This window comes from Harmonia axyridis, chromosome 2, assembly GCF_914767665.1.
Source record: "Harmonia axyridis chromosome 2, icHarAxyr1.1, whole genome shotgun sequence".
Lineage (NCBI taxonomy): Eukaryota > Metazoa > Arthropoda > Insecta > Coleoptera > Coccinellidae > Harmonia > Harmonia axyridis.
In genome coordinates, this window is record NC_059502.1 from 9,709,554 (window position 1) to 9,736,484 (window position 26,931).

At 35.5% G+C, this 26,931-nt stretch overlaps 1 protein-coding gene across 1 annotated transcript in view; it reads left to right on the plus strand.

Annotated features, from left to right (window-relative positions):
- The first annotated feature begins 7,264 nt into the window (after window positions 1–7,264).
- Window positions 7,265–26,931, plus strand: part of LOC123674094 (N-acetylgalactosamine kinase) — a 42,800-nt gene continuing 23,133 nt past the window's right edge. Inside the window, exons 1-4 of the mRNA XM_045608960.1 lie at window positions 7,265–7,544; window positions 7,979–8,143; window positions 9,629–9,827; window positions 13,180–13,288. Coding sequence (XP_045464916.1) covers window positions 7,369–7,544; window positions 7,979–8,143; window positions 9,629–9,827; window positions 13,180–13,288 — 649 coding nt within the window. The 5' untranslated portion in view covers window positions 7,265–7,368. The remainder of the gene's footprint in view (window positions 7,545–7,978; window positions 8,144–9,628; window positions 9,828–13,179; window positions 13,289–26,931) is intronic.

The following is a 26,931-nucleotide window of genomic DNA, read 5'->3' on the forward strand; positions in this document are numbered from 1 at the left end:
TTATAGTTTGACAACTTATGAAATATCTGACAGTTTCTTGGAAAAATATCAGATATATTCATATCAGGGACAGGGTCCGTATGCTTGACAAGTGATCTTTTTGACCTACACGTTTCGAAAACGAGTGGTACACATGCGAGCGGTTTTCCAAAATGGTATTCTTGACAACCGTTCGTTCCATTAAACATACACATTCAAAAACGTGTACTCCCAAGAGCCGGCATCATTGTAAAATTCTACAGATGAGATGAAAAGTCATCAAATTATGTTCCGTCAATTTAAATTGAAAGAAAATTTCGGAGAGAAATTGTTCACTAATATATTCAAACATGTTCCAGCAAATCAAAAGAAGAATTCAAATAACTGATAGCGCGGATCTTCGAAAGAGTGAATTATCTAATCAATTCACTTACAAAGATGCATAAAGAAAATGGCCAGAAATTGATAACATACTTGTATGCCTGGTGAATGTAGAGATTGGAAGAAGAGAAACAGGCTGCAGGCCTCCTATGGAAATCGAATTATCCAAAATAGAAGTGAAAATAATAGATATTTTTGAAAAATTATCTATTGAGAGACATAAAGGGACTTAATTTTTTTTTCTTTATTAAATGTTCATATTATCAGCAGAAATGTTTATGTTATGTATTTGGTTGATTCACTTGTTATTTATTAGAATGTTTTTTACATAAATTTTCATGAAAATGTGTTCATGTTTATTGGAACAAGCGGAATAGTAATAATTCATTAAGAATTTACAAGTTACATTTTAGTTAATTGTGTTTCGTATTATTACTTGTGATGTTAATCTTATATTTCCGTATTTGTTTAAGAAAAGGGCGTGTTATATATTTATATTTATGTACAGTTGACAACTCTACAACGAGTATGCCATCTGTGACAAAAGACATAGAATCAGTGAACCCCCTGTTTTGGTATTAATAATCTAGAAGGTCTATGTGTAAGTACTCGTTGTCAAGACTACTAAAATAGATGTTTTTTAGAAGTCAATAGTTCGTGCATATTTCAATATATAACATAAAAAGTTACAGTGCTTATTTCTATTAATATTCATTGAAACACATAACAATAACAATAGTACTTTTTCGTCTTACATCAACTCAGAGCAATAAATATGACTTATGAATATATCTCTATGACATTCAAATTGTCAAAGAATCAAAACGAATGCCAAAAAACGCTCGCAGTAAACATCCACACTAAAAACGTGTACGTTTTCAAGTTCACGAGTCAAGAATACCAAAATGTGTGACATTCGAAAAGTTCGTATAGGTTTTGAAACATCATTTGTCGAGAATAGTGTCCCAGACATAGTGACTTAGAAGTACTTATTCCATCCAGAATAAGGAAGTTGGCAAAAAATATTGAATGTCAGAAAATGTCGAATGTTTTATTCCCATTGAGAATAATCATTTTGCTGCCTAGGCAGGAACTGTTCTACTTTGCTGATTGATGTCTGCAAAATTAATATTTGCTGTCAATCCGGGAAAAATTGATTTACTTTCAATGGAATATGGCTTAACCTTGAGTTACTAAGGTTTTCATCTGTCAAACAAAGTGTATGTGAAAACTACATTTCAAAAAATGAGATGTTTCATGAATTCACAATTGATGAACACTTCCATGCATGTTTCTAATTTTCAATAAAAGCTAGAAATTAGAAACATGCGTGGAAGTGTCCATCAACGGTTTCTTATGTGGTATCAAAATAGTAAATGCTCAGGACAGCATGTTTGATAGAACAGATTTTCGTCAATTCCAAGCAAAATTGCAGGTTTTCTGGGGTTGCCAAATAGCGAGACTTACTCTGGGCATTCATTTAGTAGAATTTCAGCTACTAAGTTAGCCAATAGTTGAGTCAACGTCCTTCCTGTAAATCAGATACAATTGGAGAAAGTTATGTCACAGACAGTCTGTCTAACTAATAGTTGTCATAGTTAACAATAGTTTTCATACATGGGGCATAATATCAAAAATATACGAAAATTCCACATTGATGAAAGTGAAACTTACTTCCCATTGTCAAAATAGTACCCAAGTTATCTCAGTAAGTAGTACTAACTAACTTACTTCAATCAAATGAATGTCATAACATGAAACTCACTATATATATAATATCAGTGGCGGAAAAAAGGTATCTTTATCAATTTGCATTTGAAACCTGTTTTATCGAAAACAATCGTTCTGCCACATTTAGATTTTTGTTCGTCCCTATTATTTAATTTGAAATCGAATATCATCACTAGACTACAAATAGACCTGAGTAGAGGCATGAGAATGGTTCTCAGATGTGGTAGAAGAACACCAATCAGGTCAATGTTAGAGGCACTAAATTTGATGACCGTCAGACAAAGAATCTATTTCAAAACGTTAGATTTCATATACAAAATTGAACATAAAATGTTACCAGATTATTTATCTGAGAAAATTAGATATGTTTCTGAGGTTCATCAGTAGGATACCAGAAATCAAAATAGTTTTTTTGTTGATACATTCAGCACTGAATTGACAATGGGTTCCACTCTGATTAGAGGTTTGATATATGTTATATGTTATAATAAATATGTTATATTATTATAATAAATATGTTATAATAAATTGCCTTATAAGTTAAGGAACTGCAACAAATATGTAACCTTCAGGAAATTGTTGATATCTTTTGTTAAGGAGCAGTATTTTTGAGAAATGTATGTTAATTTTATTATGGAGTTATAACTAGTAATTGTTACTAAATGAAGAAATATTATTATTCTCAAAAAAAAAAAAAGAGAGAAAAAATTCAAACGGCACTTTCCTACAATTTTCTTGCTGATCCGTCTCTGGAATCGCTCTTTCTGAGACATCAGCAAAGGCAACAACACATTCCAGACTCTCACGCTGTAAAATCGCTGCGGTTTGCGCTGTAAAATTTCGGAACCACAAGCCCCAAACATCGTCTGGCAAATCGCATAAGTCAGTATTGCGTTTCCGACGTTTGACGTATGTCCCGGGGCGCAGCAAATGTCCAGTTCCGGTTTAAAAATACGCGGTGGCGATATCGAAGCCGTGGCCCCCCCGATGGTTTCGGAGCCACTGTCGTGGGTCACTTGATTTACGATGATTGGTGTGTTGTTCGCTATTTGTGGTCCAGAGCAATTGAAAGTTTATTCTATGGGAAGAACAGGATTGAATTGGTCTTATTTATGGGGTGTTTCATTATTGATTATCTAGTCGATTATTGCACCCTGTTAGGCACTTTTCATTGAAAATGAGGTTCTAAAACACCCCCAAACATGATGACCAAGCTAGAAAAAATAAATTATCTAATGAATAAGAATATCTGAAGAAAATCTGAAATGAATTTTGCTTCTGGACTTTAGTGTTAATGAGCGGACACGACTGAGCTCTATCCTTCTGCAATTTTAAATATCCGGGATTGAGAAAATGTTCCCCTTAGCCTAGAGAGAGAAAGTCGACTGCGAGGGGAGTTTTTTTTCCTACTAATTTTCGAAAAATATGATATTAAGTGTAACTGGAATATTTTCTTCATTTATTGTAGATTGGTCTAAATATCAGAGTAATATACATAGATAGGGGGAGCATATGTCATTTTCAGTAAGCAAGTTTTGTCGCCAATATGAACTATCAAATTTGACATGAAGCGCGCGGAAATGAAAACATATCAGTGATACGATATTGCACTCAATTCGCGAGTTTCTCTATAAAGAACGCACTGCTTATTTCCCATAGTGAATAAATGTCATATTAACTGAGAATATATTGAAATAAATACCTCAATGTATCAGAAATTCAGAAAACAAACTTCAAGCGTTCCAAACAACGTGAAACTACCGGTGAAACTACCGATGACACTAGGAGAGAAATAGTTGCCAAACCTTGGATTTCAGCAGGTAGATACAGAAAATAATAAATATTCTGCTTATTATAAATTCAACAATAAGGAAAAATATCGGATTCCAAATATTCAAATTTGCATATTTAATCGGGAATCACTCAAATAAATATATTTCATTCTATATGATATAGATTCATAACGATATAGTAAAATTGTGGATTTGAAAATATATCACAATCCGACAACGTAATCTTACCATGTTGGGGACATGTAAGAATTGCTTAAAGCAATTGATTACTTCAGAAAGGGCAATTTTAGTTTAGAGTTGAAAAGCTTTTGAAACAGATGTGGGAAGCGATCTCAAAAAAAAATGTAGCCGACCATTAATTGTGTGAATAGATGGAGAATAGGTAGCAGAAGTACAGGAAGGGGAACAAAGTTAGAATTTTTGGATCAAATCGGTGAAACTCTACAAAAAAATAGTAATTTACGTAACAAGTCCGGAAAATAGGGTTTTTGTGGACGAATAGATAAAATTCCTGGACAAGCGTGAGCGAGTCCTGGAAGTCTGTAAGTCCAAAAAAACCATTTTCGGGCGTGTTGCGTACAATATTTTTTCGAAAATTATGTAAAATAACACTATCGCTGCTGCTTTCCATATTTTATTGCGATTGCGATCAAAAAACATGCAAATTTTTGACAACTAATTTCATAAGAACTGTCAGCCGTTATCTCGGTTGCTATGGATTCTATGATTCTTTTCCGGCCTAGTCCGTACTTTCCGGACTAGGCCGGGAAATGCTACTTTCTCAGAGAAAAAGCGTCCGGGAAGTGAGCACTTCTCGGACGGTTGCCGAAAAAATATATTTTCCCTAAAAACAGTTATGAGCATGGAATACCTCAAATATGCATTATAGAAAGTCTAAAAATTCAAAATGAACTTCAACGAAAATATCGAAGTTAGATGAACAAAGTCATGCGAATCTTTCACAATTTAGTCCTAACTAAATTCTAGGACAAGTTAAGCCAGGATTCTGACCGACATAAAACGCTGATTCAATACCAATATTTGAATTAGGTAGCGTCGTCCGACACTCTTCAAATCCCACAAAAAAAGCCTAGAGGTATTAAATCAGGAAATCTTGTAGGCCATAGGCTCTCCGCTTCTCGAGCAAATTATCATTCAGAAAGTCTGCCCAAAACTAGGATTTCCTCAACCAGCATGCAAAAATACATTCTCGATACTGCTGAGCATTTCGGTAACGAAGCTACAGCCACGTCCCGACCCCTATCCTCCTAAATCATTCCGGAATCCGCGGAGTCATCCTGGCATAGTCCCGTAACACCGGAATATACGCTCGGCAACATCGAAAACGACGTCGAACAATACAGGCGGCAAAAATCCAATCGGGGAACGCGCGTTCCAAATCCGGACAGCTCACGCGTCGCTTGTGACGGACGGAAGGAATGACGCGTCTGGACGGGCGTGAAATATGGCGGGGAGCGACGGACGGTCGCCAAATCCAGACGTCGTTTTGACTCGGCTAAGAGAGGGGGAGGTGTTCAAAGAAAAAAATGAGAAATTCGTGAAAAATATTAGAATTTACTAGACTATTTTGGCAATGTCATTACGTCAACGATCGAACGAAAAAGTCCCTTGAGAGTGCCAAACAATACTTTTACTGATTAAATAACAAATTTTATCTACTCCTATTGAATTATATATTGATTATATTCAACTGCTTCTGAGCAATTAATAGTATCTATTAACAAACGGCGTGAGTTATAATAACTCGCTACTATAACTCACTATAATAAATCGGAAAATATGGATCTGTGCTTCTATACTTCTCTGCTCTACTTCTTCTATTCGATTGATCGAAAGGGAACATTCCATTATTGTTTTTGAGGGGAGGAATGTCCGAGGGAATGTCACAATAATTTTGACGTTCTCAAATTAAGTTGATATCTAATTATTGTGAATGTTTTGCTGAAAACGATTAATTCAGATAGTGGAGATAAAATATTATTTAGGCATACATTTCCAAAAGACAAACAGCTAATGTTACCATAAAGAATTACTTACCCGAAAAAAATATAAAGGAGTTTGAAAAAATTTTCAACATTGGTGTAGCAGTAAGGTCATTAAGTCATCGTTTACAGGGAATGTTTTTTGGTATATTTTAATGCATTTCTATAAGCAACTATTAAGGTTTTTCAATATAGTTCTATGCTCGATTCTATGCCTGTACTTTCTGTACTGGATTCGAGCTAGCCTAAGCTAGTTCGATTGTGATTGGTGACACTAAGTTTCCATCTCTCTTGTACTCGGGATCGAGCACATATGTTTATTTCCCATTTCTTCTGTCGATATTCTAAGTCTGTATTTTTTTCTTAGTATTTATTGATATAGTCGTAGATAAAGGATAGTATTCAACTTGCGGTAATGATCATAACTCACTTGATGAATTACAGCACTCGCCTGCGGCTCGTGCTGCAAAACTTCATCTGCGTGAGTTATGACCTACATTACCGCTCGTTGAATAATATACTATTGATATTCTATTTCTGATGTTTCATTTTATTAGGCCAATTGAAAAGCCCCCGGTCTGATGAACAGATGGCGGTGCTAGTATTGAACCCATATGATTTTTAGTTAGTACCAATCTTCAAACGATACGTGTCAAAATTTGACAGCAGTCCAACCATTTGTTTGTGAGATATTGCGTTGTGAGTGTAATCGACAGTCAGCTAATAAGTGGACTGCACACGAAAAACCGAACCCAAAGCGAGGGAAATCACAACAGTCATCTGGCAAGGTTATGGCAATAGTATTCTAAATTCTATGCCAAAATCAAGTTGAATATTTTGTGAAGGGAAGGGCTATGAGAAAAAACAAAATGAATCTTCAACACCCTGTATCTCGAAAACAAAGTGTTTGGACCTATGCATGTTTGTTTATAGGACTTTTTTCAAATTATCCAAGGAATCTGTCATTTCATTCTGCCCCCTCCAATTAGAAACACCCTGCACAATATACATCAAGACAATCTCAAACAGCTCAGGAATACTTGAATTTGGGATTACCTATACTCATTTTACAACATTTTCATTAAAATCATTCAATAAGTCTATACAACAGAATGATTAGGTTGAAATTAACTTTATATACAATAAATTAATAAAGAATTAATCGAATATTCATGAGGAATTTCAGAAGATGAAAATTTAGATAGATTTTGTAGTACTGCTAGGGACATCTCGCGGTTGCACTCAAATCTTTTGCCAGAGCCATCTGACGTCGAAAGATTAAACGAAACTTTTACAGATTTCTTTATTTCAATATCAAGTAGAAACCTACCGATTGACAACTTATTTTTACTCATTGACTCATAAATTTCCTACCACAATTCTAGCTACTAAAAAACTTACGATAAGATAAGTTTTTTATACGACGCCTCAAAAGTATTGTGAAGGTTGTGACGTGTCTTAAAAAATAGCATTTCTATAAAATGACGGGAAAAATTGATGACTTGAACATTTTTAGAATTAGACGGGAATTGGAGATAAATTGTCAACCCGTCGATAGATCGGATCACCAACTTGATGATCGTTGTCTCAAACTACAACAATTTTTCAAAGAAAAGTTCAACAAAAATCCCGATTTGATTGTTAGTGTACCCGGCAGGTAAGCCATGAAAATAATTTTCAATTATCTACGTACCGTACTGTCAAGACAATTTTAGTTTTCTTCAAGTAGTTCGATAAATGGCCTAACTGGCAGATTTGAATGTTTTGTATACAAAGGAGGTAAACAAAGCTGTTTACTAGTCATTTTCCAACTGAAGTGTCATTGTCGAAAATGGTAATTTCCACGTAGGAGAGCGCTGTTCACTGGTGAAGAAAACTACGTTATGAATCTCTCGAAAACGATGTTCCCCGGTAGATGGCGCTATGTATATCAAAACTCAAATTCAAAATAATTTGTTCAAATCTTAGCCAACTGATCTTTCTCATTCCAAACTGTGAACATCAGGATAACCAATACGAAGAAAATCATAAAACTTTGAATACGAAAGAACTGACTGAAATAGAGCTCCATATTATGTAAATTTTTTTCAGAGTGAATCTGATTGGAGAGCATGTTGACTATAGTGGCTATGGCGTCCTACCAATGGCCCTTGAACAAAGAGTTCTTGTTGCTATTTGTGCAAATGGTACAGATAAAACCACATTGGTGAACATGGATGAGAGCTATGAAAAAGCGGAAATTGGAAGCACTTTCAGGTAGGTGCTCTTCAATTATGAAATAATCTGCTAAATAACTTATTTGAACTGACAAATTATCGACGTAAAAAAATGAAAACGTGTTTGAAATATAGAATATAATCAAGGATCCGATATTATTATTTTTCAATTTACTGATATAAAAACTACTATTTGAAAATTAAAACCGCTGAAGGAGCCGCCTGAGGAGATTTAATTATTAATAATCGAAGTAGACTTGATTGCATTTTGAATATTAAAAATGCAATCATTTTTTGTCTTTTAATTGGACTTGGAGGCTTTTCATAATTTCTGACAAAATCCATTTTATGACATTGTATATTTTATTTTGCCTTGAATAAAAATCGAGTATTCTTTGAATTCTTAGAACATGGTCCGGCAAAATATCTCATGACATAATAGAATATAAATATTGAGTTGTTCAGTTGTTGAATAAATACAGATATTTTCATTGTGAAAGATATATTTATGATTTTTCTAGATCCCATCTCCTTCTTTTCTATTTGTTTCGGACATAGGCAAGTTTCACTTTGTTAGTAGCATTTTTAAAAAGATGTATCGAAATTGGGTCGAATCATTTTCTAAGATTGTACAACCATGAATGTTTCCTTCTGGCTTGTCCTTTTCACCTTTGGCAACATAGTTACACATATTTCGGCAACATATTCACAAATATTTTGTGAAGTTGATACATTGGGTAAATGAATAACGAAAATCACATTTTATGATCTTTCATTGGAATAGAAAAATTCATTTCTCATAACTCTACTGAATTTTATGTCAGTTGATATTCTACCTGCAATAAAAAATTATATACCTATATTTCTTTTCCTTGAATTATGTTTGGCAGAAAATTCCAATGTCATAAAAGAACATAAACAAAAATTAATTTTTCTTTACTTCTGATGATTTCTTTATTTATTCTTCACATTTTTAATTTTTTTTCTCGCTCAGTCAACATAATTATTGTTAGTTGTATTATATTATAAGTCAATGCGACAGTCTGCCTACAATGTAGAGAATGAAATCTGATGAATTGCTAAATTATTGTATGAATGATAGGCACAATATCGCACTGAACAACTGCGAAAAAAATTATAAACTTTTTTGACTCCTAGCCACCAAGTACAAGAAATTTTAATCCTTCAATTGTAGGATTTGTTAAGTTATGGAACCTCATTAGTGACTGTTTCAGGGTACACTGTGTCTCATTATTCTCTCACAAATCTACTCTGAGTTAATCGATAATTTGCCTACAGTTAAATTTGTTAATTTAGCAGAGAAGTATTTTCAAGTGAGAATATTCGCCCGACTTTAGAAGAATGAAATGATAAGTTTGTTATTTTCTGATATGAATAGAATATATAAATAATTAATAAGAAAGAGAATGTTCGACTATATGAAATGAATTGGAATTGGAAACTTCTTACCTTCCTAAGTTTTCAATTGTTTAATATTTATTTTTTACACTGCGTTACATTACAGTGGCTGCACTACCCCATCATGGTACCACTATTTTCAGTGCGGTGTTCAAGGCGCTCTGAATTATTCTGAAAGTATGAAATACAAAGGGATGAATGCAGCAGTTTGGGGGAATATTCCTCCTTGTGCTGGACTTTCCAGCAGCAGTGCCCTAGTGAGCGCAGCAGCCGTCTGCATGTTTCTCATGAACGAACCAGTTGTGGTAATTATGAACCTATATTCTTCAGCTTTCTACTCCCAACTTTAGGGTTTTTGTTTTGTCGAATGCTCCTTCTAACAAACCATAAATTTTTGATGTTCTGGTCTTGAAACCATTTTCATAAGGCAGGTTTCAAGGAGATGCCCGATGTATGGGTACCACACGAGTTAACGCAAAAAAACCTTATGAACCGAATTTTCATCTGCGAATCGTTGATGAATCGCAACAAAATCCACTCATTTTTTAAAGCAGTTGGTGACTGGTGATGAAAAGTGGATCACTTACGACAACGTCAATTAAAAACGGTCGTGGTTGAAACTCGCCAGAAGCTATGTGAGCTTGGTTGGAAGGTTATTATGATCCTCCTTATAGTGCAGACCTGATACCAAGTAGTTACCATCTGTTCCTGTCTATGGCGAATAATTTTGCTGGTGAAAAATCCACTTCAACATAGGCTTTTGGAAATCGACTGTCTCAATTTTTTGCCAATAGGGACGAGGGCTTCTTTAAGAGAGGCGTAATAGTATATAACATTACTAGCAAGGTAAGAGGGTTTTTACTGGCGAATGGAGGATATAATTGACGAGCCGCAGGCGAGTCAGTTACCTCCTTGAGCCAGTAAATCCGTTACCTTGCGTGTATTGTTTTATATTTTATTTGTTCCTCATTTGTAAAAAGGTTAGATAAATTCCAAAAAAATCTCAATAATTTGTCTCAAATGTCGTAAGCTATCATAGACATGTCTATGTAAGCTATGGAAGCGTTGCCATGAACATGTCTGTTTATTTTTCTTTACATTTGTTTTGGCGAAAGCGAGAATGAATGTACCAAAAGAAATTATTGAGGCAGCCAGTAGTGTAGCTTCAAGTTTATTACCTGCAAAATCAGCTTCAAGGTACGAGCGAGAATACGACGACTTCAAAAAGTGGCAAAACAAAAATAGTGTGATTGGGGTAACTGAAGATGTTTTGTTGGTCTACTTGAATCAACTATCAGCTAGATTCAGCCCTAATACTTTATGGGCAAAATGGTCTATACTGAAAGCTGCTTGGAAATGAAAGGAAATGCCCCTGTTCGCAGGTTTGTTTTCCTTAAAAAAATTATTGAAAAATATGACGTTTAGCTGTCATTTGCAGATTTCAAAAGGTAATAGCGTTTCTGAAACGAAAAAATGATCGTTATACGCCAAAAAAGGCCAAGTTATTAAGTAAAGAAGAGGCTGAACAATTTCTTTCACATGCTCCTGATGACCAGTGGTTGCTGGCGAAAATTGTAACAATATTTGGGATTTTTGGATGTTGTCGATCTGACGAAATTCTCTCCTTAAACATGAATGATGTAGAAGATATGGGAAAATACGTTATTGTGACATTGCGGCAAACAAAAAATTTAACAACAAGAAGATTCACCATAACCGATGATGGCTGCAGCTTCAAGCCTTGCATGTTATACAGAAAATATGTAAATCTTCGGCCTCCTGGAACAGAAAGCCTAAGATTTTTTTTGACATACCGACATGGAAAGTGCAACATATATGACGATAAAATAAAATTTTCTAATGTTAATAATACTACTAACTTGTAAAAATTTTGCAAGTTAACTGTCAGTTTTACAAGTTAGTGACTTGATAAAATAAACTTTCTTGATTAATATTGTGTTTTTGGAAACTGACGTTTACAAATGAGAAACAAATAAAGATATTATCTACCTTTCAAATTGCAACAAGTTAATAAGTTATCGAACAAAACGGCCAATAATTGACCTAGTTTTTCATGCAAAAATAATGTTTTTTTTTTACTACACTTTATATGCTTATTACTTGAGAAATCTAAACTAACAAGACGTATCGATGCGAATACTGTATTTTTGCAGACGCCATTGGCGAATTGAGATCAGATCGAACGGAGTTTCATCCGATTCTTATCAATCGCTAAGTTTTTATGACCGGGGTTGAATTTTAGGGGTGTGGTGGGGAAGGAAGAAAGTCGTTAAACGAATTCATGCTCAGGAGGAGATAATGGGAGGTTTTCGTTGGCTGAGATCGCTCGTGAATGACGTAATTAAAGTGACTAGACTGAGTTATCGCTCTTAGCTTTATGGCTGAATGGTAGCAAATCTGTCCTTTCAGTAGACATAAATGGAGGTGGTTGGTCCATTAGGGTTTTCCGGTTGTTGTTTCTGTTTATTATTTGTCGTTATAACTATGACCCCGACGAGAAGAAGCTGAAAATGATAGATATGGAATGAGAGTCGAATTGAGGTTAAAGAAGATAAAACAGGAGCTTTTGAACACAAAGTTGAAATTTTAAGGGAATATATTTTTGATAGTTTAAAATGAGAAAAGCAATGATGTAAACTCATTCATTTATGAATGTGATTACTGAATCACATCTAACATATAAATTTTTTTTAAGGGCGTAATTAAAAGACTCTTGACTTCACTTCAATGCTTCACTCATTACGAACTATCAAAAGAATATTCCCTTGAAATTTCAGCTTTGTGGAGAGTCTTTCTTCTCAACAATAAAAATAGGTTGACGTTTGTTTTTCACCCCCCAAAAATTACTTAAATAACAAGATTCTAAAATTGTTGCCTTATGTTGTGGGTTCGAAACCTTTTTTTTTTGATATTTTCCAACTTTCGAAAGTTGATGACGCATCCTTAAGATGCCTTGACAGAACAGCAGTTACTTGCTTGATCGACATATCAAAGTATTGTTTAAGAAATTTCTAGTTTCATGAGAAAAGGTTAAGTTGAATGAACTAATACTACCAATTGAACATCTGATGGCATCTTCTTGTATCGACAATAGTATATTGTGCAACAAGTGGGGAAAGTCCAACTTTTCTCGTGAGTGTGGAAGTTTGTGGCACGAGCCTGAAAGGCGAGTGCCGCAAACACTAGAGTAGAAAAGGACTTTCTCCACATGTTGCACACTATACTTTTCCTACAACTGCACAAATTTCAATAATTCAAGTAATGGACTTGATTCAAATCAAAATGGCCTTCGTTGACAGTATGTGCTAATTTATTGCGTTTCTATAGAAACGACTCAAATGCCCAATTTCATTGGTCTACCAAGCGAGGTGTGGGCAAAGTGCCGTGGGGAATAATATTTCCCACAGTATGAGCAATACATAGTTTTGGAATTGAGTAAGCTATGAAGAATACGCTACTTTTCATAGCAGTTGTAGGAAAAAAGTATTTTCCCCAACGAATTTAAGCAAAATTTGCCATTCAGCTCTCGAAAAATCAACTATCGTTCCTAAGGTTTTTGTGTGCTTTTCTTGCATTTTAATATCACCTTCGCCATGTAATTTTTGATGTTGAAGTTGTAATTTTTTTTATCTATAGACAGCTCCAAGTAAAGAAAATATGGCCAACCTATGTGCAGCAGCAGAAAATCTTATTGGAACTCAAGGAGGTGGAATGGACCAAGCCATAGCATTCTTGGCCCAAAAAGGTAAGTAGACATCTATCTGATCTACCACATTCAACTGGTTTTTTCCTTCCAATTTTCATTAATATGAAGGAAAATACAGAATGGAGTTTATTATTCTGGTGATAAACAGTTGAATTTTTGAGCGGTATGTTCCACCAATATTAATTACCAAAGTATAAATCATAAACATGGATGATGCAAATGATAGACTCCAAATATGGTTGTCATGACATGTAGTTCCTACCTTCTCACAAATACGACACAAATTTGAATCTCCAATAGCCTACTTCAAAGCCCCTTTGCAACTAAGCATCAGAAAATTGGAGGTGTATTCAGTATTCACCAAGATAAATCCCAAAACGTATGCGACACATCAGAATACATGGCAAAGTCCCTTGATATCAGAATGTCAACTGAAGCGAAAAGCGGTTATTCTCCTTTTCTACGCGGGCGAAATATCGATATCCCCGTATTCAAACCGAGTGGCTCGGAAATACTGAGATTTGAATTTTTGATTCGTCGTATAAAATACCTCAGACAACTTAGTTCGAAATTGTGTTCGTTAATATGATGGCTCAATCGAATAAATTACATCGGACAACATTGTACCCAATTTCTTTGTCTACGGAATTGTGCTGAGTTGGCACAACTGTTACTATATTCATACAGAATTTGGGATATCTATAATTTAGTTTATTCACGTCGTTACCTCATTTTACTAGATTATACCTTGTGTGATCTGCTTATTCAACAATCAGTAAAAGTATTTAATAAGAAAATTATTTCAAACTTTGCATTGCACATGTTACATAAGCCCTAAAGTGCATCGAATGAAAAACCGTGGTGAAATTCAATCGAAAGTTAATTCCTCACTTCTACAAGTTTCTCGTCCAAAGCATTTTTGCGTTGGCTAGCGATGGTGAGGCATTCCGTCACCGTCCTCCTCCCCGCAGAATCTGGACTTCGTATTCTGTTCCACTCGTGCTATTTGAGGCAGCAATGCCCTGCAAGGAATCCAGTGAGGATGTATAACACATTTTAATATCTAGATACTTCTCAGGTCCCTTAGTATCAAAGTTTCGAAGAAACTTTTTGGAATGATCCAAACCAGGAAGATTCCGCCAGAGTGTTTCTCTTTCGGTTTTTTCCTTCTCCTGAAACTCTTTCCTGTAGGTACATTGTACATTTCCCTATACAAAAGAAATGAGCTGGGCCAATGAAAAGTGTTCCTTCTCTGACAAGCTTGTTGACTCTCCATTCCCTTTTATATCTGAGTAACCTGGAATCCAGACTAAACAGTCTCTTCGGTACACCAATATCATGTTAGAATTGATGATATGTGAGCTCAATGCTTTGATTGCAGCCTAACTGTCAGAGGTTATCGCTATATCATATTACTGATAGTTCCTTACTAGGTTCATTTCGACACATCTTTCGATCTGCAAGGCATTTTGAAAGCGGCCTAACTATAGAGAGCATTTGGTACCAGCCTCGAAGTGTATAACCTTCAAGCTTGAATTTCTCGACCCCAAAATTCGCTGCCTCCTAAATCTGCCGTTCGAGGCAAGAATCCCCACTTGCCCCATCCCTAGATCAATCAATCTTATTACAAAGCTGTGTCTATCAATATTGAAATTTGAAAACTAGTTCTATCGATGTACAATATTTCAACGCTCCTTTGAACCTACTTTTAAAATCCCCCTGTTCCTTGCAAAGAAGGGTGAACCTGAAGAATGGAAATGAACCCGGAAAATTCGGTTACTGATTTGTTTACCACGCCAAGATGGACCCGAGAAGTTGATTTTACGGCATAATACGTTTTACATTTAGGATGCTGAGGATGGATCTACGTCTTTGCGATAACAAGTACGAGTGGAGGTACATAAAATTCAAATGCCATGGGAATGAACGAAGACCAATACTTTTATTCGGAGTGGTTTCCGATAATGTTTTATAGACATTCGGCGTCCAGAAGAGTGAAACCCAGAGACGTGACCGATGATGTTAATGGAAAAATTGGTCCAGACCGGGTTTTGTGGCGATTGATTGATTGCTAATCCGAAGAATAGTTCGTTGACATTAGCCAGAGAAGTATTTTAAGAGCTTTCAGCAAAATGTTGAAAAATACATGATGTATTTTTTTCTAATGTTGAGCCGTAAATTCGAAAAACACAGACATTGATGGAAGTCATCGGTTCTAAGAACTAGCGCTCAAAAACCGCATCAAATAACCCTTCTGATTTTTTTTTAATGTCTTCAGCACATTTCTTCGAAGGTCCTTTGAAATGTTAGATGTAAAGGGTGTTTTTTTAGAGCTATAGAACTTTAAATGGCAATAAAACAACGATGACATGAATTTTTTTATCCGCAAGATAATCTTGTGGCATTATATTTTAAATATGATTTCTGGCATATGACCGCCACGGCTGGCTCGGATGTAGTCCAATCTGGACGTCCAATTTTCCAATAACACGGCGAATGTTGTCTTCCAAATGGTCAAGGGTTTGTTGCTTATCCTCATAGACCAATGACTTTACATAGCCCCACAGAAAGTAGTCTAGCGGTGTTAAATCACAAGATCTTGGAGGCCAATTCACAGGTCCAAAACGTGAAATTAGGCGGTCACCAAACGTGTCTCTCAATAAATCGATTGTGGCACGAGCTGTGTGACATGTTGCGCCGTCTTGTTGGAACCACAGCTCCTGGACATCATGGTTGTTCAATTCAGGAATGAAAAAATTAGTAATCATGGCTCTATACCGATCACCATTGACTTTAACGTTTTGGCCATCATCGTTTTTGAAGAAGTACGGACCAATGATTCCACCAGCCTATAAAGCACACCAAACAGTCAGTTTTTATGGATGTAACGGTGTTGACATACACTTGAGGATTAGCTTCACTCCAAATGTGGCAGTTTTTTTTGTTGACGTAGCCATTCAAACAGAAGTGGTTGGACGTAGTGCGCGATTCGTATTCCGCGCAGAACCATTATTTTCGAAATGAAATTGCACTATTTGCAAGCGTTGTTCAGGCGTGAGTCTATTCATGATAAATTGCCAAACTAAACTGAGAATAAATCACTTAACAGCTGTTAAATCGGTCTCCATCTTGAATAGTAATGCCAACTTAAAGTTATATACCTCGAAAAAAAACACCCGTTAGTAGTAGCGTACCTAGTAGATATTGAACAGGGAAAATAACTTAGTCAATTATCGTAATACCTTTTATGCAATTTTCAATTAATGATATTGAATTCTGGTGTTTGTCATCAGTATCCAATATATTTTAGAGACGAGGTTAATATTTGCATGAGTTTCAGAGTTGCAAATATTACTTGTATTTCCGCCATCCTTCGGTAAATCGATATGGCTCAATTTGTTAGGTTGAGGAAAATACACTCCTTCAACTTCAAAGAACCCATATTCGGCGGAACTATTGGGTTATGCTGCGGTATGCGTTACCCAATACTGTTTATTGACCGTATGTCAATACGTCTGTCGAAAAAAGTTTTCAGTCTTGTTTACGCCGCGGAAAGGGATATACGTATACATAAACAATCCTCAATTTCGAGCAGGGAGAAATTTGATAGATGTTTTCGTTATCTTGCTATTCCGATTCGACAATATCATTTCGTCTTTCCAAGGTTCGTCTCTGGGTTACAGTTAACATAAACTTTTTTCTCCGCGCTTGAAATGAATGACCATCTGTCTCCTCCATTTTTTCTGGAATTGAATAGGAATTGCAAATGAATAAAAACAAAATTATTCTCTTAGACAAAATGAATAATTTCAGTAAAAATAACAGAATAACATTTTGGCAATGATAAAAATCAATGGTTACTATAGATAACATAGGCATAGAGAAGGTGGAACAATGTATATTTGGGGCATATGATTAAAAATGGAGAAGAAAATCAAATATTGGAAATTGGGAGAAGAATACGCATAGCTTGGGCAGCCTTCGGCAAACTGAGTTTCATCTTTAAGGACAAAAATATTCCTCTATACTTAAAACGCAAAACCTACGACAGCTGTATATTACCAGTGGCAACATATGGTCTAGAAACTATGTCAATAACGAAAAAAGTGGCAGAACAACTGACAGTAAGTCAAAGGTCCATGTAAAGGATTATGCTGGGTATAAGTTTGAGGGACAGAATTCCGAACACCGAAATACGAAAAAAGACCAGAGTAACTGACATCATGAGTAGAATAGCGAAACTTAAGGGCAGTGGGTGGCATATTTCACAAGGCAGAGTTCGAAGAGATGGTCTTACAAAGTAACGTTTTGGAGACCTCGAAAGGCGAAAAAAGCATAGGAAGACCGAGAAGATGGATAGACGACATAGTCGGTGAGGCCGGCAAGCAATGGATGAGAACAGCAAAAGACAGAGAAGCATGGAAAAAACTGAAAGAGGCATATGTCCGACACTGGATGAAAGAGGGCTGAAGAAGAAGAAAAAGACAGAGATATACTCGTATACATTAATGACACTGAAATTTTATGTGAGCGACATAGAAAACGATGCCGAAATGGACTGAATCGACTCGTAAGGTCATCAAAATTCGAGGAGGATGGTGCCTTCAAAAGTCGCCAGTTTTATCTCAAACTCTTCCAAGAATGAGTGGAAAAAAATTTACTCAAATCAGCATCATATACAAAAAACGCCATGAGCATCATATTCAACGATGGAAAGCTCATCTCTGGTTAAATGGCTTCGCCAATAAGCAAAATGAATTTTCTGCGAGAGAGTCGGCAATAGAATTTCAGAAAAAAAATGTTTTGATCGTTTCCACTTCTGCAATACAATTTTCCAGTTTGTTTGAGACTGTTAGATCATATTAAAATGAGGCGTTTGTTGAGTAGCTTCATCCGACAAGCCGCTAGAGACTCGCGCCATATCTTATTAAGGCTGCGGCATCAAAACATGAAATTTTAACTGGAATCGTAAGTTCCGAGAAGTTTCCGTTCGTTGAGTCCCAGTTCGCCGAGTCTATTCATAACTTCGGATAAAGGCCTACATAAATTCCTTCGGGAATAACATATAACTTTCTACCCCCTCGTTTTGCTGTTATTCCGTTCAAAATACGTTTTGCCGGCTAATAAATTGGGATCTGTGCAGATGATAAACGTAGAAATATGATAAAGATTACGTGTTGCCCTACTGTGAAATTTCAAATGGGTCGGGTATGTTTCAACTGAAATATTTGTTTTTTTTTCCATATTCTGCTTGGGGATTTTTATTTTCGAAATTTCTACGTGAATCAACGTAGTAAAACTTTATGTAGAAACTGTATTACTCTATTGCCTCATTTTTTGTCTCATAGAAACCATTAGTTCTGTTCAGAGTCATTGTTTATATTTTTGTTGAAAAAAGGTTGTTGACGTAAAAAAAAATTTTGTAAAAATACGTTGTCAGTTCTGAAACTAAAAAAGCTATTTCCTGCAAAGTCTGAGCTGTTCTGTTTGGAAGTTTTACACTTTACATGCTTGAAATTATTATTCTTTCGGATTTTACTTGGAAATCCAAGGAACTGACTGATAGGAAATATGGATTCAATAGAGAAAAAAATACTGAGAAAACTGAGATCGTTCCTACAATCGACGATGAAGTGGAACCAGCCGCTCTCTTTGTTGATTTCTCTTCGATACCACAATATGCTATGTGGATTTAGAGGATTACCGCTTGAACAACTTAAAAGTTACCGGACTAAACAAGTTGTTATTTCATGTAAAAATAGAGAAAGAATCTCCGAAAAAAGGTATTATTAGAGAAAACCTACAGGGCTCTATTCCGGGACCTATTATTTTTATAGTATACATAGATGACCTGCCGGATATTATCCAGAGTGATAAACCAATCATGATTGAGGAAGAGGATTTAATGGCACCGGAAGTTTCCTTACCAGTTGAGTTACTGACAAAGACATTACTGAAGGTAGATAAGTAGTAAAAAAAAGTAGATAGTGACACCTATTTGTATACAGATCACACCAATACTCTCATATCTTCCAAAAATGATGAAAGAGTCACCTTGAAGAATCAATGGAACTTTTGCCAGTCTGGTGTAATAGGAATGATCTTAGTTTAATACAGAAAAAAACAATACAATTTATTTCTCCAGCACAAGATCGAACATAATCTTCCCAAATAATATAAACATCAAAGATAAATAAATAGAAATACACTCAAATAAAAAGTATTTAGGATTCATAATTGATAAGAATCTCAACTGGAGATCACATTTTAGTCAACTCATATCCAGATTGAACTCAGTAGAAGTCAGCATAACTGTGATTAAGACAGTATATTACAACTTTCAATCTTTAGTAGCATATTGAAAAAGTTTTTGGAGCCGAACAATTTTCATCACAGAAAAGGTCGCTATTAGGAACATATTCAATATGAAATTTCGATTATATCGCAGAGGAACTTTTGAAAGGAACAATATTCTCACTTTACCAAGATTATAATTTGAAGGAGTCTACTATCGATCAAAACTGTAGTTTCAAAATATCGAAGAGCCATATTTACGGAAGGACCAATCGAATTTTGCCAATTAACAAACTCAACCGTGGCACTCGAGATCCGAACCTACCCTTAAGTTTCAAGGTTTTTCTGGATGATGAAATAATTGGAATTTTTCTGTGTCGATTGGTGGCATTTGCAAACGCCACTAACTGTTCTCAGGAATGATGAGAAAACTACGTGTTCACAACAACGTCCTTTCACTCGATGTGATTATAATTCATATACGAATATCCTCCCCATTTGTTGGAGGGCGAGACAGGAAGAAAAAGAGGACACTTTCCATTCCTATGGCGTTTCGTTAACATGCAGTTGGAGTCGCCATCCAATTGAGTTAGACTTCCAGTTTGGCTTTTGCATCCCAAGGATAAATTCGAGATATATTCAGGACTTAGGCTTTGACACAGTAGCCTTGAAGGGATATCCCATTTTGAGAGTTGATCCTCTGAGGAAACACTACTCCTGATTTATGGCTTCGCCTTTGTGGACTTGGCGACTTGGGGGTGAAAACAGAGTGGGATTGTAGCTTGCGAAATCCGTTTCGTACGATTTCGACGAGTAAATTATGAAATAAAGTCTGCTAGATGGTGATAGTGTTTTCTGGAAAAAATGAGCATTGACTTGAAGTCAGGAGCTTCTGAGCGATTGTCATTCATTCGTCAATTGTGTCTTTAGTGATCACATATATATACTACTCTGTGGTCTCCAAAGGCGCAATCCCAACTCGAGCAAATCTGTATTAACGGAATATTGTGTGTTTCTTTTCATCATTATTTTTTTATTCTCTATGGTGAATTTTCTATGGTGCTGATGTTTTTTCAGCTGCATAAGAAGTTTCGATGATTGTTATTACGGTTTGACAGATGAAAATGTCGAACTGTCATATTTCTGTTCAGTAAGGTTGGGCATTTCATCATGAATCATTTAATTCCAGAACAACGCTTTCAATTTGTGGAAATTAACTTTGATGAAATATAAATCTGTTCGTGAAGTTCATAGAGCCTTCATTAATTTAACGGTCAACATAATCGGCCTAGTGAGCAAGCAGTTCGTGCAGTCATTGATCGTTTTCGCACTAATTCTACTCTTCTCGATTCAAAACAATATCTATTAATTATTAGTGAAGATTTCATAGTCCTAATCTTCAATTATACTATAAAATTGTATAATAGCGTTGGTACTCTGGCAGCTGATTTTTAATGATGGAAGGGAGAAAACAGCACTGGACCTATTGAAATATATTTCAGACACACGAAAATAACTTACCGTTGCCTATAAAATTTTTAGAGTTTCCGTCGAATCTACGCTCCAGAAAAACTGAATTTTTCATTAGACTGTGACAAGTCAATTCGAAAGGAATTTTCGAACAGGAAATAAGGGAAACAGCAAGGACACCTCAATGATTAATGGTTTTTGTCGATATCCTCGTTTGTTTTCTCCAAAGTCCATTTCGTACATCAGGCTCTCTCGATCGGACATCCATAATAAATATGATTCTCGGGAACATTACACTTCGCGGAAGGGCTCTAAAAGGATAAATTGACATATATAGAAAACGACGACTATACTCGACCAGAGCTGTACCGGCCTCTCTGTAAACTCCAGAAATTACACAGGCAACGAAATGAAAATAAAGTTTATGTCAGAAATTCAAGTGATTTTGAATGTTTTCAATGTGATGTTTTCAAAACCGCCACAAGATTTTTTATCTCCTCTTTTTTTTTGAGATACAGATCAATTCATGGTAGTTCTGATACTAAACAAAAATGAAGAAACAAATATATCGTGAATGGGAAAAACAGAAATCTCCTGCTCATGATTAGAATCTAATCAGCCAAATATATACTGTGAATTATTCCTGAATCAAAAAAACCTAGTTTTCTTCAGCGAAGGACAGTTCAATACGTAGTCTTTGGGACAGAAGACCTGACAGTAAACACTGAATTTGCAAAAATTGGTCTTCAAGAAATATATTGATACAAGGAAAGTAAAATTTAATCAACGGAATTTTAGTTACTTTTTTGCATATATATTGGAATGGATGAAGCAAATTGTGAAAGCTTAAGATCAAGAAGTAAATTGTTCTGAGTACATGTTGGGTGAAATTTCTGGAATTAGCAGGGAAAAACTGAAAGCCTATATATTCGATGGCCCTCAAATAAAGCAACTTTATTGATCCATAGTTTACTACAACAATGGACGATACTGAATCTAATGCCTTACTCTGTTTAGTTGTTCCAAATGACCTGAAATACATTTTCACAGTGAAAATTGGATGGGAGAGTAAAATATTTCATCATCCAAAAAGTGAATATCGTCTATATGAGATAGACTTGGGGGCAATATTATCTTGAAGTAAGAATACGTCCCTGCCTTCTTAGTAAAGTCAGAACATCCAAAAAGTGAATATCGTCTATATGAGATAGACTTGGGGACAATATTATCTTGAAGCAAGAACACGTCCCTGCCTTCTTAGTAAAGTCAGAACATCCAAAAAGTGAATATCGTCTATATGAGATAGACTTGGGGACAATATTATCTTGAAGCAAGAACACGTCCCTGCCTTCTTAGTAAAGTCAGAACATCCAAAAAGTGAATATCGTCTATATGAGATAGACTTGGGGGCAATATTATCTTGAAGCAAGAATACGTCCCTGCCCTCTTAGTAAAGTCAGAACTTGGGGTCGGGTTCCTTATATCTTCATTCGGAATCGAATCTCCGAAATCTTTCTCAGAGCCTTTAGTCTCCATCGGAGGGGATAAATTTCCATTTCGAAAGTGGGAACTTCGGTAATGGGAATTAAAACGTACCCAACGCAACTATTTCATGCCCAACGTGAGTTTCGGTGGACCCTTCTTAACACGAATTTAATTTCAACGATATTTCTGTACACAATATCCCTCTAGTTCTTGTACTCTGGGTTCTTCACCGAAAGCGAGCTATTGCAAAATATGAAATTTGGACTAAAAATGGTACGCCTCTGTATAAATCTTCTAGGTCACCAACACTCCACTGCTCTATTCCTTTTGCATTAGACTTGCCTTATTTCCGAAATTACATTTCAGGATTGTGGTAGTATTTTACACCTGTCTGACAAAATTATGATTGTAGATATTTAAAATTTTCATGCGGAAAATTAACCCTAGCTTTCTCATTAGAATCCAAATATAACGCTTATAAGGAAGTGAAATGTAAAGAAAACGAGAAAAAAAATTATCCCGTTTGCATCTGACACTATTCCTGTCCTGTCAAAAACTGCCCCAAAAGGAATTTCCTCCCAGCTTCTCTCCAGTCGAAGTTATTTCCCAAGAATGAATGTAAAAGCTAATATCATTTTCATCCCTATATTTCTTCTTGAAGACATACCGCAACAAATTCGCTTAGATTCCTTCTTCTGATCTCTCTGCTTGGCCGACTCCTCTGGCGAAAAAAATACGGGAAGTTTGTTATGCGACAGTGACAATAATTAACGAGATACGGGTACAGAAATCTGAAGCGACGCTGCCTGCGGTTCATTCATCTTGCTCGACGTGTAGAATCTCATTTCGAGTCGAGTGGAATTGGAGATTGTAGAGCATCTGTTCTTCCTTCAGAACAGTTTAGCTTTAGGGAAGATTTTTACTCCAAGTAGTCTTATTTTGGTCTAATATTTCGGTCCTATTTTTCTAAAACTTGTTAATCGTCTTCTTTCAAAAAGTTCAGTCACTTAGACATATCTGAAGATTTTGTTATATCAGATAACATCGTTGATAATTGCTATTTTGGAAAGAGGAGACTGACTCAAATTTGATATAGTATATTCAAGGTCACTTGGAGGAAGCCAGAACGTTTCGACTATGCAAAGGTTGTAAGCAATTCATTAGAAGCCAGGGTATTTATTGCCTAACAGTACTTTTAAATAAACCCTGTTTTTATAGAGAATCGTCTCTGAAACCAGAATTAGTAGATTAGGTTTTTCCTATTGGCTAATATAGTCCACGTTCCACTGCATGTCGATTTGGTTACTTTCATTGGTTGTAGCTGTCACTTCTTTATTATATATCTAATGATTCGCACAGACCAGTCCGATCCATAAGTGGATTCATAAAATGAGCATTTGTACTCGGTTTTAGTACATTGTGTAACTGATTTTTCCTTTTTATTTGAAAAATATTTGAATATTTATAATTTTCAAGAGCCGTTAAGGAACATTTAATTGAACACCGACGAAGGATTCTACCGAGAAAATCAATCAATCAATCAATGTTATTTATTTTACCAAATTCAGTAACAATAATTTTCAAGAAATACTGTCAATTAAACCAATGGTTTGTGCCTGACAGTAACAATCATTACATCTAAACAGTTTCAAAATCAACAAATATACATGAATATACATATATATATATTTTCATTTCACTAGCTCATAATTATACACACATATTCTCCTATTTATTATTTCCTTTTTTTATTATTTTCTCCCCATTTTATTGATTCCCCCCTATTTTTGTTCCTCCCCCTATCGACAGAGATGAATGCAGCACAGTACAACTCAAGAATTAAGAATTGTGTTTTTTATTTTTCTGACAAAATGTCTGAGGTCACTTACACGCTTTATCTCCTGAGGTAAGGCGTTGTATAATCGTATACCTACGTGTGAGGCATGTTTTTGAGAAATTGTTTTCTGTATTTTCGGCGTTTTTATTTGATTTTGGGATTGACTTCTTGTGCTATAAGTATGCTCATACCTTACATAATCTACACGGTGTTTATATATCATCAACAGAGCATTTTTGTGGAATAATTGTCCAATTGTGTACACTTTAGCTTCATTGAATAGAGAGTGAGAGGGGTATAAACGATCTTTTTTCATTATTATCCTCAGAATGAATTTCTGAGTGGTTTCCAAACTTTCGAGATGAGTTCTATAAGCTGCCCCCCAACCAACTATACCATATTCCAAAATTGACTGCGCTAACGCAAAATAAATTGTAAATATTGTTCGTTGTGATAATATATTGACTAACAGTTTGAATTTTGGTAATGTACACCTAAGTAATTTTACTATATGTTTAATATGCTCATCCCATCGTAGCAATCGGTCTATGTACACGCCCAAGTATTTTATCTTACTGGCTTCTTCGATAAAATTCCGACAATCGCAATTATGGTCACAGTTCTTTTTCTTATGTATTTTAATGGTTTTTTTATTTGGATAAGTAGACTCCGTCAACGTAAAAGTGATAAATTTCGTTTTCTGAATATTTAAAGTTAACAAAATATTTTCCATTTCCCTACAAATAACTGCCAACCCCTCCTCAGCTTTTTTAGTGACTGATTCCCACGTATCATCCACGAATATATATGAGGTATCATCTGCATAGGCCACAACTTTGGTATCCGAATCAAATTTTAACGTTAGTATTTCATTAATATATATATTGAATAACAAGGGTCCCAGGACTGTACCCTGAGGAACACCGTAGTTGATTATCTTTGCATTACTCTTCACATTATTGACTTTTACTATCTGAGTTCGATCTTTCAAATATGTTCTGATTAGGTCAGCAGCTATACCTCTAACACCGTACTGCTCAAGTTTCTCAAGTAAAATGTCGTGAGAGACCGTATCGAATGCCTTTTCCAAGTCTACAAACATTGCGATTACCTTCTTGTTTCTATCGATAGACTCGTATACAGTTTTTGTGACTTCGAAGATGGCATCACTGGTACTAACTCCAGTCCTGAACCCGAATTGTCTATCTGATAGTATTTTATGTTTATCAAAGAATTCAGTAATCCTTGTTTTTTTTTTTATAATAACTAATATTTGATCTCATTGTAGGCATTCCTCTCAAAAATGGCACCCTCTAATGAATCCCAAACGTTGACCCCAGGATCCACTGCTGCTGGTACTATAAAATCAAGAACTGTATATTCCCCAAGAGGTACAAGGCAAGATGAAGAACATGAACATCAGTGGGAGCATATAAAGTTTCTAGAGACAGACCTTTGGAATAAGACTTATCCGATTGCTTATTCCGCAAGGAAGGCATTAATAAGAGATGAGCAGCTTATATTCATCGCAGCTGAGTCTCCCCACTATCTCTTTGCCGAAAGGACAGTTAAGTTCTTCTACCAATGTCAAATAGGAAAAGACGGCATAACCCTAGAGTATGCGGTGTCCAAAGATCAATTATTGGACCTCTCCTCCGACATAAGATCTTTTACACTTGCAGCCAAATGTCCTCTCATCATAGCAGGAAGAACTCGTCTGTGTCAAGCCCTCATCTCTGTCAGACCAGACACATTTGACCCTAGGGCAAAAGATATTGCAGAAACTTCTGATACCCTAATAGACTCATCCGGAAAGAGGTTTTCAATAGTTTCGACGATGATAATCCGCAAATTCTGTGACTTATGTTAAAAAACTGAAGATGAATATTTTGCAATAAAATCTTTTCCTCCTGTTACTCTCAAAGTCGCTAATGATACGTCAAGTTCTGAAGAAAATGATTTCGCATCCTAAGGACTATAATACCACAGAAAAAAAAGATTTTTAGTGGAATACGAAAAGCACTAGGTGAGATTGACCAATAAAATTTGCACATTTTCTGATAAATTTCATCAAAATTATTACTAGTTTTCCTTAACTTCAGACAGAACATGCCTAAGTTCACTTTCGTGGGCTTATAATTTGATGCAATGATCATGGTCATCATAGTTGATAATGCTCCTTGCTAGTATACTAAACGTCGAAAATATGGAATAATGAAATTTTAACACAGAGAATAACATAGTAGTATTGATGTTGTGATAAAAAAACTATTCACCTAGCAAATTACATCTGACAGAATAGACATCAGAATTTGATTTGATTGCCTAAATATTATTTTCAACTTAAGGGTTTGAAAACCTGGGCCAATTGTGGCGATATGACATCATATGGAAACTGGCCAAGAGTCTGTCAAGCAAGATCAGAAGAACTTTACCAAAGTAATCCAGAAGATATTATTGAAGAGAATGATATTTGGGAGTTGATGTTTCGGTTAGGTTATTTTTGTTACTTAGTAACCTTTTAAATACGGCTTGTTTTATAATCTTCTATGAAAATCCAATATATTGGTTTCGATGGTTAAAATATTGCAAAACT